The sequence below is a fragment of the Zingiber officinale genome, chromosome 3A (assembly GCF_018446385.1).
Source record: "Zingiber officinale cultivar Zhangliang chromosome 3A, Zo_v1.1, whole genome shotgun sequence".
NCBI classification, from domain to species: domain Eukaryota; kingdom Viridiplantae; phylum Streptophyta; class Magnoliopsida; order Zingiberales; family Zingiberaceae; genus Zingiber; species Zingiber officinale.
Genome location: NC_055990.1, coordinates 39,949,909 through 39,962,175, shown reverse-complemented (window position 1 = coordinate 39,962,175; position 12,267 = coordinate 39,949,909). Strand labels below are relative to the sequence as shown.

General features: G+C 36.9%; 1 protein-coding gene across 1 annotated transcript; it reads right to left on the bottom strand.

Annotated features, from left to right (window-relative positions):
• Nucleotides 1-2,713: 2,713 nt before the first annotated feature.
• On the bottom strand, nt 2,714-5,558 carry LOC122050369 (zinc finger BED domain-containing protein RICESLEEPER 2-like). The gene is made up of 3 exons (XM_042611274.1): nt 4,320-5,558; nt 3,509-4,202; nt 2,714-2,838 (listed from the first exon to the last, which is right to left on the bottom strand). The coding sequence occupies exons 1-3, from the start codon at nt 5,556-5,558 to the stop codon at nt 2,714-2,716; spliced, it is 2,058 nt and encodes a 685-aa protein (XP_042467208.1).
• Nucleotides 5,559-12,267: the final 6,709 nt, after the last annotated feature.

Here is a 12,267-nt window from a genome sequence, read left to right as displayed (position 1 = left end):
TTCGTAATTGATGCATATTATTAAGTTATGATAAGAAAGAGTGATCTTAGAAAGTAACAGATGACCATTCCAAATCGCAGGAAACTAAAAATATGATAGCATGCCCATTTCCCAAGCAATAACAGATGAACATTCCTAGTTCTATACGTCAGAAAATATCGGATGGAAAAGAGGCCAGCAGAAGCCACATGTTAGCCAGAACTCCAAAACCTTACAATCGACCACAAAGTAATTCCCTTTCACCAAAACCATTCAGAGAAAACAATTAGCCTTTTCCTCGATCCAACAAAGAGAAACAGCATAACCGCTGAAAAGATTCCTATGTATCCACAAATCATGGAAATTAAACAGATCATTTAGAATCAAAGATTAAATGGCTACCCACCGCCTTCTCTCGAGCTCCGAGGCCGATGCGATACCCACACCGACCGACATAGTTAAGTGGCGATGAAATCGATGCGATACCCACACCTGAAAGCTAGCTCGAGCGGAGGCTGGCGACGAGGAATCGTCGTTCCGGCGAGTGTTCGAATAAGTAGCAAACAACACATAGCAATGTGTTGGTATTCCAAGATTATTTTGATGTCATCGAATAAGTTAATTTAGGTCATGTTATGTTTAACCTTGTGTCTAAGTGTGCATGAACTTAGGAGCACAGGAAGTCAAGCAAAAGATGCAGTTAGCGAGATAGACGACACGGGAGAGAGCTGACGGACTTGGTGTGTCTGAGGGACGAGGTGCTGTGGAAGAGTACGTGGGCGGATGAGAAGGAGGCACGCGACGTTCCCAAGGGACGAGAAGCTGAAGCGAAAGGTTGCTCGAGAAGGCCGGAAGTTGGGTTCGGGTGAGCCTTATTCCGGATGGCCCAAATCACCCAAGTGAGCGGAGCCAGAGTGGAAGACCCGAACCGAAAAGAGTAGAACCGGAGCAGAGGGCCCAGACAAAAAAAAGTCAACTAGTTGACTTTATGGGTCCGGGCGCCCGGAACCCTTCCGAGCGCCCGAAACTCAAATATTATCATATTCGACATGGACTTTGATCGACGCATCGGGGATAGAATTGTTGGTGCTACTCGAAATTCCGTTCTATTTCCCCTGTACAAAAATTTTTACAGGCACAGAACTTTGCCTAGCAACCCATGTGCTTTTCTGAAGTTAAACTTGGATTGCAAACGAAACTTAACATTATTAATCCAAGTTCAACTCATGTGTTCATCAGAAGTTAAACCATATTACAGAAGTTGATTAAATATCTATTTCAAGGATTGACTTCCAGGTCGTTGGCGAGACACTTGATCTTCTTGGGTATGAGATCATCTACCACTTCCTAGTCAAAGCCTTTAAAAAAAATTGAATATTTAAACTCCTTATAGTAAACCCTAGGTTAAACTACAGAGACCTCAATCAAAGCACAAGATCGCTAGCCTCTTGTGTTGGTACTTTAGGATCCATACAAAGGAAAAATAAACTAGTACACAGCGGAAACAATTAACTAGTTATACCTTTCTTTGTAGCTTAAAGACTTCTTGATATTCTGCTGTATTCCTCTCCTCCTCTTGGACGTCGTGTGAGTGATGATCTACCAAGACGCAAAAACCACCCAAGTCCTTCTTTCTTCCAAGACTTTCGGCCACCAAGGGATCAAAGCTAGGAACACCATCTCTTGTTCTTCTTTCTTCCTTGCAACCCGCCGGCCACAAGATGGTTGAAGCCTCTTGATGCCGCCGGCCTTAGGTGAGAAAGTAAAGGGAGAATAAGAATATGAGGGGGCCGACCACAAGGAGAATAGAAGAGAAATAGAAATAGTGTAGATGATTATTATTTCTAAGGCACCTATCTATCCTCTTTTATAATCCTTGGTAATGGCTAAAAAGGAAAGATTTTAACAACAATTAAAATATCTCTTTTAAATTTCCTATTGTGGATGGCTACAAAAAGAAAGTTTTAAAATTAAAAATCCCCTTTTTAAACATTGTAGATGGCTACAAAAAAAGAAAGATTTTTAAAATTAAAACCTTTCTTTTAAAACATGGTTACAAAAAGGAAAGTTTTAATAAAAATAAAATCTCTTTTTTAAACCATTATAGATGCTTACAAAAGGAAAGATTTTTTAAATTTAAAACTCTCTTTTAAAACCATGTGAATGACTTCAAAAAAAGAAAAGTTTTTAAAATTTAAAATCTCTCTTTTAAAACATTGTAGATGACTAAAAAAGAAAGATTTAAAAAATTAAAAACCCACTTTTAAATCCATCTTGGCCGGCCCCTTGCTTGGGCACCAAGCAAGGATGTGGTCGGCCATAAGGATGACTTGAGTGGATGCGAGGCTTTATATATAGAGGCTACAACAGGGACCTAGGGGAGGAATTGGTTTTGGCCTCCTGATGAGCTTGAGCTTCTTGTGTTCGACCCGAACACCCAACTCAAGTTCATCAATAATAACTCATACCATTAAAGAGTTATTATTGAACTACCGCACTAATCTCATATAGGGGTGTAATCAAACCGAGCCAAGCCGAACAGTATGAGGCTCGATTTCGGCTCGTTTAACTTTTTCCTAAGCTCGAGCTTGGCTCGAGTTCGATTCGAGCTTTAATTCTTAAGCTCGAGTTCGGTTCGTAATGAAATTAAGGAGTTCGTGAATGGTTCGAGCTCGGCTCAAAAATAGTTCGTTTAAAAGCTAAACGAGCTTAGTTCGAACTTGGCTCGTTAACATTAAACAAGCTCGTTAGGCTCGAACTTGAGCTCGTTAGGCTCGAGCTCATTAGGCACATAATCGAGCTCGAGCTCGAGCTCGTTATGCACATAATTGAGCTCGAAATCGAGCTCGTTAAAATCACCTACAATACATGAAAATCAACTCGTTAAAATCGCCTACAATACATGAAAATCAATTGCAATAATTGAAAATTACCTGTAGAAATGTCAACACATGCATAGCCACACAAACCAAACTAACATAAAATTAGACAACTTAACCTGTCAACACATTCATAGCCACATGAACCCAGCTAACATAGAATTAAACAACTTAACCTGTCAGCACATGCATTACAAATCCTTAACACTTAATAGTTCTTAACACTACATGAAAATTACATCAATAAGCACAGAAATTAACAAAGTTCAATTGAAGTTTCATCTCTTAACCCAATCGACCTGCCTTTTAATCAGCCTTCTTTTTATCTTCTTGCTGCCAAATAGTCAAAGGTTAAAATAGTTAAATACAACATATTTGAATGATAAGAAAAATTTTAAAAGGATAAGTGAACAAATTTTCAATGTGTTACATCAAACTAGATAGGAAAATCAAAGATAAATGAAGGCTTTGTCAATACCTCTTGACAGGTGATAATAATGGCAGCATCTAAGTCAATTGAATCTCTTTAATCTCTAGCTTTTCCTTTTCCATACAAATACATAGCATCAAAAACTTAGATAGGAACAAAACAATATGTAGAATATAGCAGCAAGTCAAAAACTAATTAAATATGATGTTAGTATGAGTACCTTTGATTTTTTTCTTGATTCCATAATGAGCACGCAACCAATCTGATGCACAAAACAATATTTGGACTGTATCTGTTCCCAAAGAGGCATGATGAGGATCAATTACCCTACCACCGGCACTAAAAGCCGATTCAGAAGCAACTGTAGTTATCGGAATTGATAGTACATCACAAGCCATTTTTGATAAGATCCTAAATTTTAAGTTGTTAATTCTCCACCATGACAATGCATCAAAGTCAGTTTCATCTTCACAAATAACACACCCTTCATCCAAGTACACTTCTAATTCAGATTTTACTTGCTCAACACTATCAACATTCTTTATGTAACTAGAAAATTGTGCCCTTACTTTACCTCTTCCTCTTCCATTTAAATTACTCCGACCAATAGAACTTTCTCTTTGAGTTTCACTTTGAACATTGATACTGTCAACACTAGTTTTATGAGCTTCAACATACTCATTATGCAACATGTGTAATGTCTCATGAACCATAGAAATGTGCTCAATTGTATCACCAACTGAATATATCTCTGGAAAACACCATTCAATCAACTTCATCTTGTTCCTTGGATTTAAAACTGCTGCTATAGAGATCAATAAGTTGCTATCACCCCAATATTTATCAAATTTAGTCTTCATCTTGTTAACCATTTCTACTATGAAACTTCCTTCATCTACACTTGCTTCATTTAACTACTTTTTAATGGTGTAAAGTTCAGTAAGGAACAAGTTAGAAGTAGGATATTCACTTCCCGAAATAAAATGAGTTATTTCATTAAATTCCTCAAGAAATGAACAAACAACACTAACCTTCTTCCAATCCTCCTCACTTGGCAAAAAAGTATAAGTTGCATCCCTTGCTGCATATCTAGGGAAAATGTCTTTGAACTCTAAAGCAGCTGATAACATACAAAATGTGGCATTCCACCTTGTGCAACAATCCAAAACAAGTTTCTTCGAAGATAGTTTCAATTGCTTTGAAATTTCACTAAATATATTAACACGAGTTTCTGAGGCAGCTATATGTTTCACACTTTCACGCACATTGAAAATAATATCTTGAATCTCAGATAACCCATCTTGCACCAAAAGATTCAAGATGTGTGCACAACATCTTACATGAAATAATTTACCACCAAGAGGAAGATTATTTTTATAGGAGAGGTTATCCTTCAACATCCTCACAGCTACATCATTATAGCTAGCATTATCAACTGTAATTAGCCATACCTTATTCTCAATTCCCCATTCAACCAAGCACTTATTTAACACATCACAAATAGAAACACCATTATGAGGTGGAGGAACATCTAAAAAATTTAGATTCCACTTTTGCAAATTCCAACTAGAGTCCACATAGTGACAGGTGACAACCATATATGAAACCTTCTGATCTGACTTCCATAAATCAATTGTCACACTAACCCTATTCACATCTTTTAATGATTCCATAACTTTTTTCTTCTCAATTTCATAAGAAGTCGTACAATCTTTTTTCACAGTAGTACGACTAATCTTCTGATAATATAGAGTTGCGGTCCTCATCAATAAATTGAACATTTCATATTCAGAGAAAAGGAATGGCAGCTCATGAACAATGATCATGTGAGAAAGAATCTCCCTAATCTTCCCATGATCATACTTGAAATTTTGGACAGCATTAACAGTTTTTGATTCAACAATAGTTGTAGTGACACTAATATTTTTTTGACCTTTATCACTAATATGCTTCCTCATACAACCCTTGAGGTGCCTCAAAAAATGGGATGTAACACCAGTCTTATTAATTGTGAGCAGATGTTTACAATAAATACATTCAGCCTTTATTGTTCCATCCGGAAGAGTAACCTCTTTAAAGTCATCCCACACTTTGGATGTCCATTTTCTTTTCTTTGGAGCATATGGACTTTCATCGTCTTCATCAATGGTGTCGGGTTGCTGCTCATTATTGTTTTGAGTTGCTTCATTGGTATTATTTGCTGAAGGTTCAATTTCTAACAAAATAGGACTTGCAGCCGAATCTTCAGTTGATATGTGTGGAGTTGACATTGGATTGTTCCTTTTTTTAGGCTACTAGACATTAAAATACAACTACATCACTAATATTACAACATTAGTGAATAGAGCCAGGATATCAATAGACAATTGTTTCAATCTAATATCTACATCACTAATTGGCATTTCAAAATATAAAGTCTAATTTGCATAGTTTATATGAATACAAAATCCTACTGCCTATATAAAAAAACTCAGACAAACCACTTAAAATACCAACAATTTCAAACAATCAATTAAATAAGACAAAAGACAAAAGTAGGGAAATAGAAGGGAAGGTAAAATTCTACAAGTGCAAACCATAAACGTATAAAAAAGAAGGGAAATACAAGAGAGGAACTGAGGAAGCAAATATGAACTTTCTTCTTCATCTGTGCTATTTATCATGAATTTTCTAAATAGAGTGTTAGAATTAGGATAATTTGGGGTTTTATTTTGGGGATTTAGGGTCTTGTAGAAAAGAAGTCATGAACTGGGGGATTTTCTTGTCTTGGCTTAGCGTTGGCTTGTGTTTACAAGAAAGGAATTACTTGAAGCAAACAAACTCCACTTTAAACTTGTAATAGAAGGAAACGAAGCAAAAATCAAACCTCAAACAGAAGCTTAGAGAATGGAGATCAAGGGCAGCCAAACTGGTGGGATTCGAGCTTGGAGATCACTAATCAGGAGCTGCCAGACATCAGTCTCTCGATCTCGGGTCACCGCACGAAACTTGTGAGGTAGGCGGCGACGACGAGTGAAGCGGCGAGACGAAGGGGAACTAGGGATAGGGTTTACGAGAGACTGAGAAGGAATATGCCTTTTTGGCCTTTTTTTTCATTTGATCAGAATCATCTCAGCCGTTGGATTAGGGACAATTTATTTGTGTCTTTCGAGTTTGAGAAATGAGAACTGCCCTTTTAAATTTTCTTTTTGTATTTTTTTTCAAAGAAGTATATAGTATATTAACACATCATTGATTCATTGATATTATATTAACATAATTATATAATAGATTAATAGGATAAATGAGCCTAATTTTTTATCACATAATTTATTACACATCATTGTATATATAAACGAGCCTCTTAACGAACATGTTCGCAAGCCTCTTAACAAACATGTTCGTGAGCCTCTTACCGAACATGTTTGCGAGCCTCTTAATGAACGTGTTCGCGAGCCTCTTAACGAACATATTCGCGAGCTCACGAACTAAATACTATTAAGCTCGAGCTCGGCTTGATAATATTTTTGAGCTCAAAATCGAGCTCGAGCTCGGCTCGTTAACTTAATCGAACGAACTCGAACGAATTTTTTTTGAACTGAGACCCGAATAGCTCGCGAGAAGCTTGACTCGTTTACACCCCTAATCCCATATTACATTTTGAGCTCTTTCTTATCATGAGTGCATTAATCTCCCTGTGTTTAAGATATCGAATGCCCATTAATTAAATGAGTTACTGATAACTCACTTAATTAACATCTAGCTCCAAGAGTAGTACCACTCAACTTCATTGTCATAACGGAACTAAGTCTACCTACAGGGTTTACATGACAATCCTTATGAGCTCCTCAAGGGGACATCATCATCATAATAAATAGGACACAGTTTCCTTCTATAATCAACAACACACTATATAAATAATATTATTTCCCAACTTATCGGGCCTATTGATTTAACGAATAAATCTCACCCTTTGTTAAATTAAAGAAATAAATACTAAGTACATGTGCTTGTTATTGTTGGTGCGGGAAGCATCCGATGATCGAACTCGTGTTTTGATAATGACAAAGGATTCAAAGTTAAGGTGTTTTGTAATCTAACAAGTCTGCTTGAGGATTTCAGGAAAGTCCTAGCTGCGGTTAGGCAAAGGGAAAACCCTAGGAGGTGGTAACCCTAGGTCATAGGGGGTGGTAACCCTATGCGGAAAGTCTTGGCAGGTCGATGACTTCAGGCAAAAGTCCTAGGGGTTGGTAACCCTAGGTGGAAAGTCCTAGTGTCGCGAACCAGGTGAAAGACTGGACTAGCCGGGAAGCGGATGTCCAGCAGAAAGTCCGGAAGCATCGAGTGCTGAGCAAAAGTCTAGTTGATCTGGAGGATTGCACTGGCAACAAGTAAAATCTCCTGAGTGGAGTAGGTGAGGACGCGTTCCCCGTAGAGGGAACAGTAGGCGTCGAGTCGACCTAGGGTTTCCGGACGGAAATCCGAAGTCAGACTCGGACAGTCCAGAGACTGTCATTATCACATCTATTATGTTTTATGTGCTAACTTTGTGCTGCAGGGTATTTTTGGGACTAATGTATCTTGCAGGGACCAAAGTGCAAAGATTAACCTCGGATGAACAGTGTCCGAGGCGCCTCCATGGAGCTTGGAGGCGCCTCGGGTACAAAACCTAAGCTGGCTGCGAAGCAAGCTTGGAGGCGCCTTGAAGGAAGCCAAGGCGCCTTGGACAGCTTCATGAAGGCGCCTTGGAATGGTTGGAGGCGCCTTGAACCTGATAAGGTTCGACCAGTTCAGCACTTATCTCCGCGGCTGACTCGGCTCATTCAAGGCGCCTTGGTGAACAGTAGAAGGCGCCTTGAACAACCTTTATAAGAGGTCTCGACCAACAGCTCTCAACAACAATTTTACAAGCTTTACTTCTGCTGTGTGCTGCTCAAGAGTCGATTCTAAAGTGCTGTTGCAGTCGCCGACGACCACGGAAAGCCTCATTTATTATTACTCTGTTGTCGGTATTACTTCAATTTCAGTTGTACTTAATTCCTTGTACTTATTCGCGATATTTTAGTTGTTGCCCACGGAAAGCGATCAAGGATCGCGGGCCTTCGAGTAGGAGTCGATCTAAGCTCCGAACGAAGTAAACGACTGTGTTCTTGTGTGTTTGCTTATTTTTATTCCGCTGCTTTAATTACTCAACGATTGTTTTACGATTCCGATATTCGAAATAGCCACGAGCGCTATTCACCCCCCCTCTAGCGCATCTTGATCCAACAATTGGTATCAGAGCGGGGTTGTTTTGAATTGGTGCAACCATCATTCAAAACAGTTTTTTTCGTGGTATTTTGTTTATTTTTTTCGGAGTCAATTAGAAATTAGCTAAGTAGCTAAAATTCTAATTCTTTTCAAATCGGTGTTGCTCAAAGTTGGTCAATACCACTTGAGCTCGTTATTTTTTCTTCTTCTTCCCGCACTACTAATCCAAGACTCAGTCTTGGAATAGATCTTTCTGTTTGTGTTTTTTTAAGATCTAAATGGCCCAACAAGAAGGATATAGCACTGTTCGTCCCCCACTATTTTCCGGAGAAGACTTCAGATATTGGAAGGGGCGAATGGAGATATATCTGAAGATCCAGTTCGACACCTGGATGATAGTCAAGACAGGACTGCAACTACCAACTGATGCAGACGGCAAGCCTACATCCTGTGAGAACTGGGAGCCAGCCTTTATCAAAAAGGTGGAAGCCAACGCGAAAGCCACCTGCACCATCCAGTGCGGTCTTACCAAGGAAGAGCTCAACAGAGTTGGTTCGTTCTCTTCCGCAAAGGAGCTGTGGAAGAAACTGATCGAACTTCACGAAGGTACCTCGGAAACCAAGGTAAGTAAACATGATTTATTACTTAATAAACTATACAACTTAAAAATACAGGAAGGCGAGACGGCAAGCTCGTTACACGCTCGAATTCAAGATATTCTGAACTCACTTCATGGAATCGGGCAGAAGGTAGAAAATAGGGACATTATAACGTATGCTCTTAACTCGTTTCCTAGGAGTACATTGTGGGCATCGATGGTAGATGCCTACAAAGTCTCCAAGGATTTGTCTTCCTTAAAATTAGATGAATTATTTAGTAAATTTGAACTTCATGAACAAACTAATGCACAGCCGACCGAGAAGGGTATCGCTTTGGTTGCAGGTACTAGTCGAACACGCAAACCAAGATCCCGACGAAAATTTGAACCGGAATCAGAAGACGAACCCGACTCAGAAGATTCAGAAGATGAACTGACCAGCGAACTAGTGAATCTCGTGAAGAAGCTCTACAAGAAGAAGAAGTGCTTCAACAAGAAAGATCTGAAGAAGGCAGTTCAATCCAAGGAGGCCCAACCAAACTCGAAGGTAAAGTTTGAAGTCACCTGCTACGGGTGTAACCAGAAGGGGCACATCAAAGCGAACTGCCCCAACCAAAAGGAAGCCAAAAAGCAAAGAAGAAAGAAGGCCCTGAAAGCAACGTGGGACGAATCTTCTTCGGAGGACGACGACGACGAACTCGATCAAACGAGTTTACTCGCACTGATGGCCCGGGACCAGATCATCGAATCCGAGAGCGAGAGCGAGTCAGAGGCCGACTCCGAGCAAAGCCACAGATCTGCATCCGTTTCCGAAGGGCCAGACTCCGCTGTAAGTATTCCGAGGCTTAATAATTTAGTCAATTATTTACTTCGCAAATTAGCCAAGTCAAACCTTAAGATAAAGTCACTTCTAAAGGAAGTAGTTATCCTTAAAGAAGTGACTAACTCAAAATCCTTACCTGATCAAGTTCAGACTGAAGATTCAACTCAAGTTTAAATACTTGAGAAAGAAAATTTGAGTTTGAAAAATCAGGTCAAGGATTTAAAAAATACTTTAGAACGATTTTCTTCGGGCTCCAAGAATCTGGACCTAATTCTTGGGACACAAAGAGCCGTCTACAATAGAACTGAGCTAGGATATAAAAGTAAAAAGAAATATAAATCTTATTTATCCCTAATAAACAAACAAAGTAGTAAATCAGTCCAAGCATTGATCCCCAAGTCCAAATTGATCAATCAAGTTGGACTTGGCCAATACTAGGTTCCGAAGGATCAAATATACTACCTCGATAGACCATATCGAGACTATGATCTAGGGGGAGCTAAAAGAAAAATGATCTTAAAAATTTTAAATTCAAAATTCAAAATTCAAAATCAAATTAAAAATTCGAAATTAAATTATAAATTCAAAATTCAAAATTCAAAATCAATTTAAAAATTCGAAATTAAATTATAAATTCAAAATTCAAAATTCAAAAACAATTTAAAAATTTGAAATTAAATTATAAATTCAAAATTCAAAATCAAATTAAAAATTCGAAATTAAATTATAAATTCAAAATTCAAAATTCAAAATTCAAAATCAATTTAAAAATTATAAATTTAAAATTCAAAATTCAAAATTCAAAATCAATTTAAAAATTCGAAATTAACTTATAAATTCAAAATTCAAAAATAGATGGAGGATCCATACTAGCTGGCACCTCTAACTGAACTACCCGATCGGGTAACTGAACCTAATCTACCCGAAATGGGTAAAACAAGAGTACATTACCCGGCAGGGTAATTAAGGTTAGATTAAAACGGGTTAGGTTTAACTTGACCCACAGTACTGGTGAAGTTTTTGGATGATAGTACGTTAGGGAAGCTTGGGCATCGCATGTCTAGGAAGATATGACTTCGACCTGGTGCATTTGGCCAAGTGGAACAGACCGAAGCTGCCCTTAAATGAATCCTAACTAGTTAGACCAAGGATTAGTATTAAGTTCAATGGGTAGGACTATTTGGGAAACCTAGAAGGCATGGTTACTTTAATGAGCTCCTTGTGACTCACCATAGCCCAGAAGTTTATCCAAATAATGCTTACTTGTTGAACCCAAAGCTAAACCTGAATCTAACACAAAGTTAAACCAGACCCTTAAATTCAACAACAATTCATTTCACAACAATTATAGGATTCCCTGATTGACAATTTAAATCGGGTGAGATGACTAAGAAATTAAACTATGAAAATTGACTTAAATCAAGTTAATCAACAATTAAATTATCTTTAATTAACAAAACTAAAATGATTTTAAAACTCAATTTCAAAATTATTTTAAAACTAAATTTCAAAATGATTTTAAAACTCAATTTCCAAAATCATTTTAAAACTAAATTTCAAAACTATATTAAAACTAAATTTCAAAATTATTTTAAAACTAAATTTCAAAACTAAATTTCAATTTTTTTAAAAAAAACTAAATTTCAAAATTATTTTAAAACTAAATTTCAAAATTATTTTAAAACTAAATTTCAAAATTATTTTAAAACTAAATTTCAAAATGATTTTAAAACTCAATTTCCAAAATCATTTTAAAACTAAATTTTAAAACTATATTTCAAAACTATATTAAAACTAAATTTCAAAATTATTTTAAAACTCAATTTCAAATTATTTTTAAAACTCAATTTCCAAAATCATTTTAAAACTAAATTTCAAAATTATTTTAAAATTAAATCATTTTAAAAAATTAATGAACTATAAAATCTTTTCAAAATGTTAATTAAAAATAACCATAGGATTAAGTGTTTGCTAAATTACTTCGAATACAATTGAGTAAGATAGAAAATCTAAAGAGTCTACTTCAATTAAGCTATCTTTAAATCCATTAAAAACCAATTCAAACTACTTCATGTGTAGGAATTGGATCAATGGATGTTGGATAGTGGATGCTCCAGACATATGACTGGAGATAAGTTGAAGTTTACTAAACTCAAGTATAAGAAGTTAGGATCAGTTGCATTCGGCAACGACGATAAACTTAAAGTAATCGGAAAAGGTAATATTGAACTTAGTTCTGATTTCATTATTCGAAATGTCTTATTGGTTGAAAATTTTAACTTTAATTTACTAAGTATAAGTCAATTATGTGACAGCGGATATCTAGTCA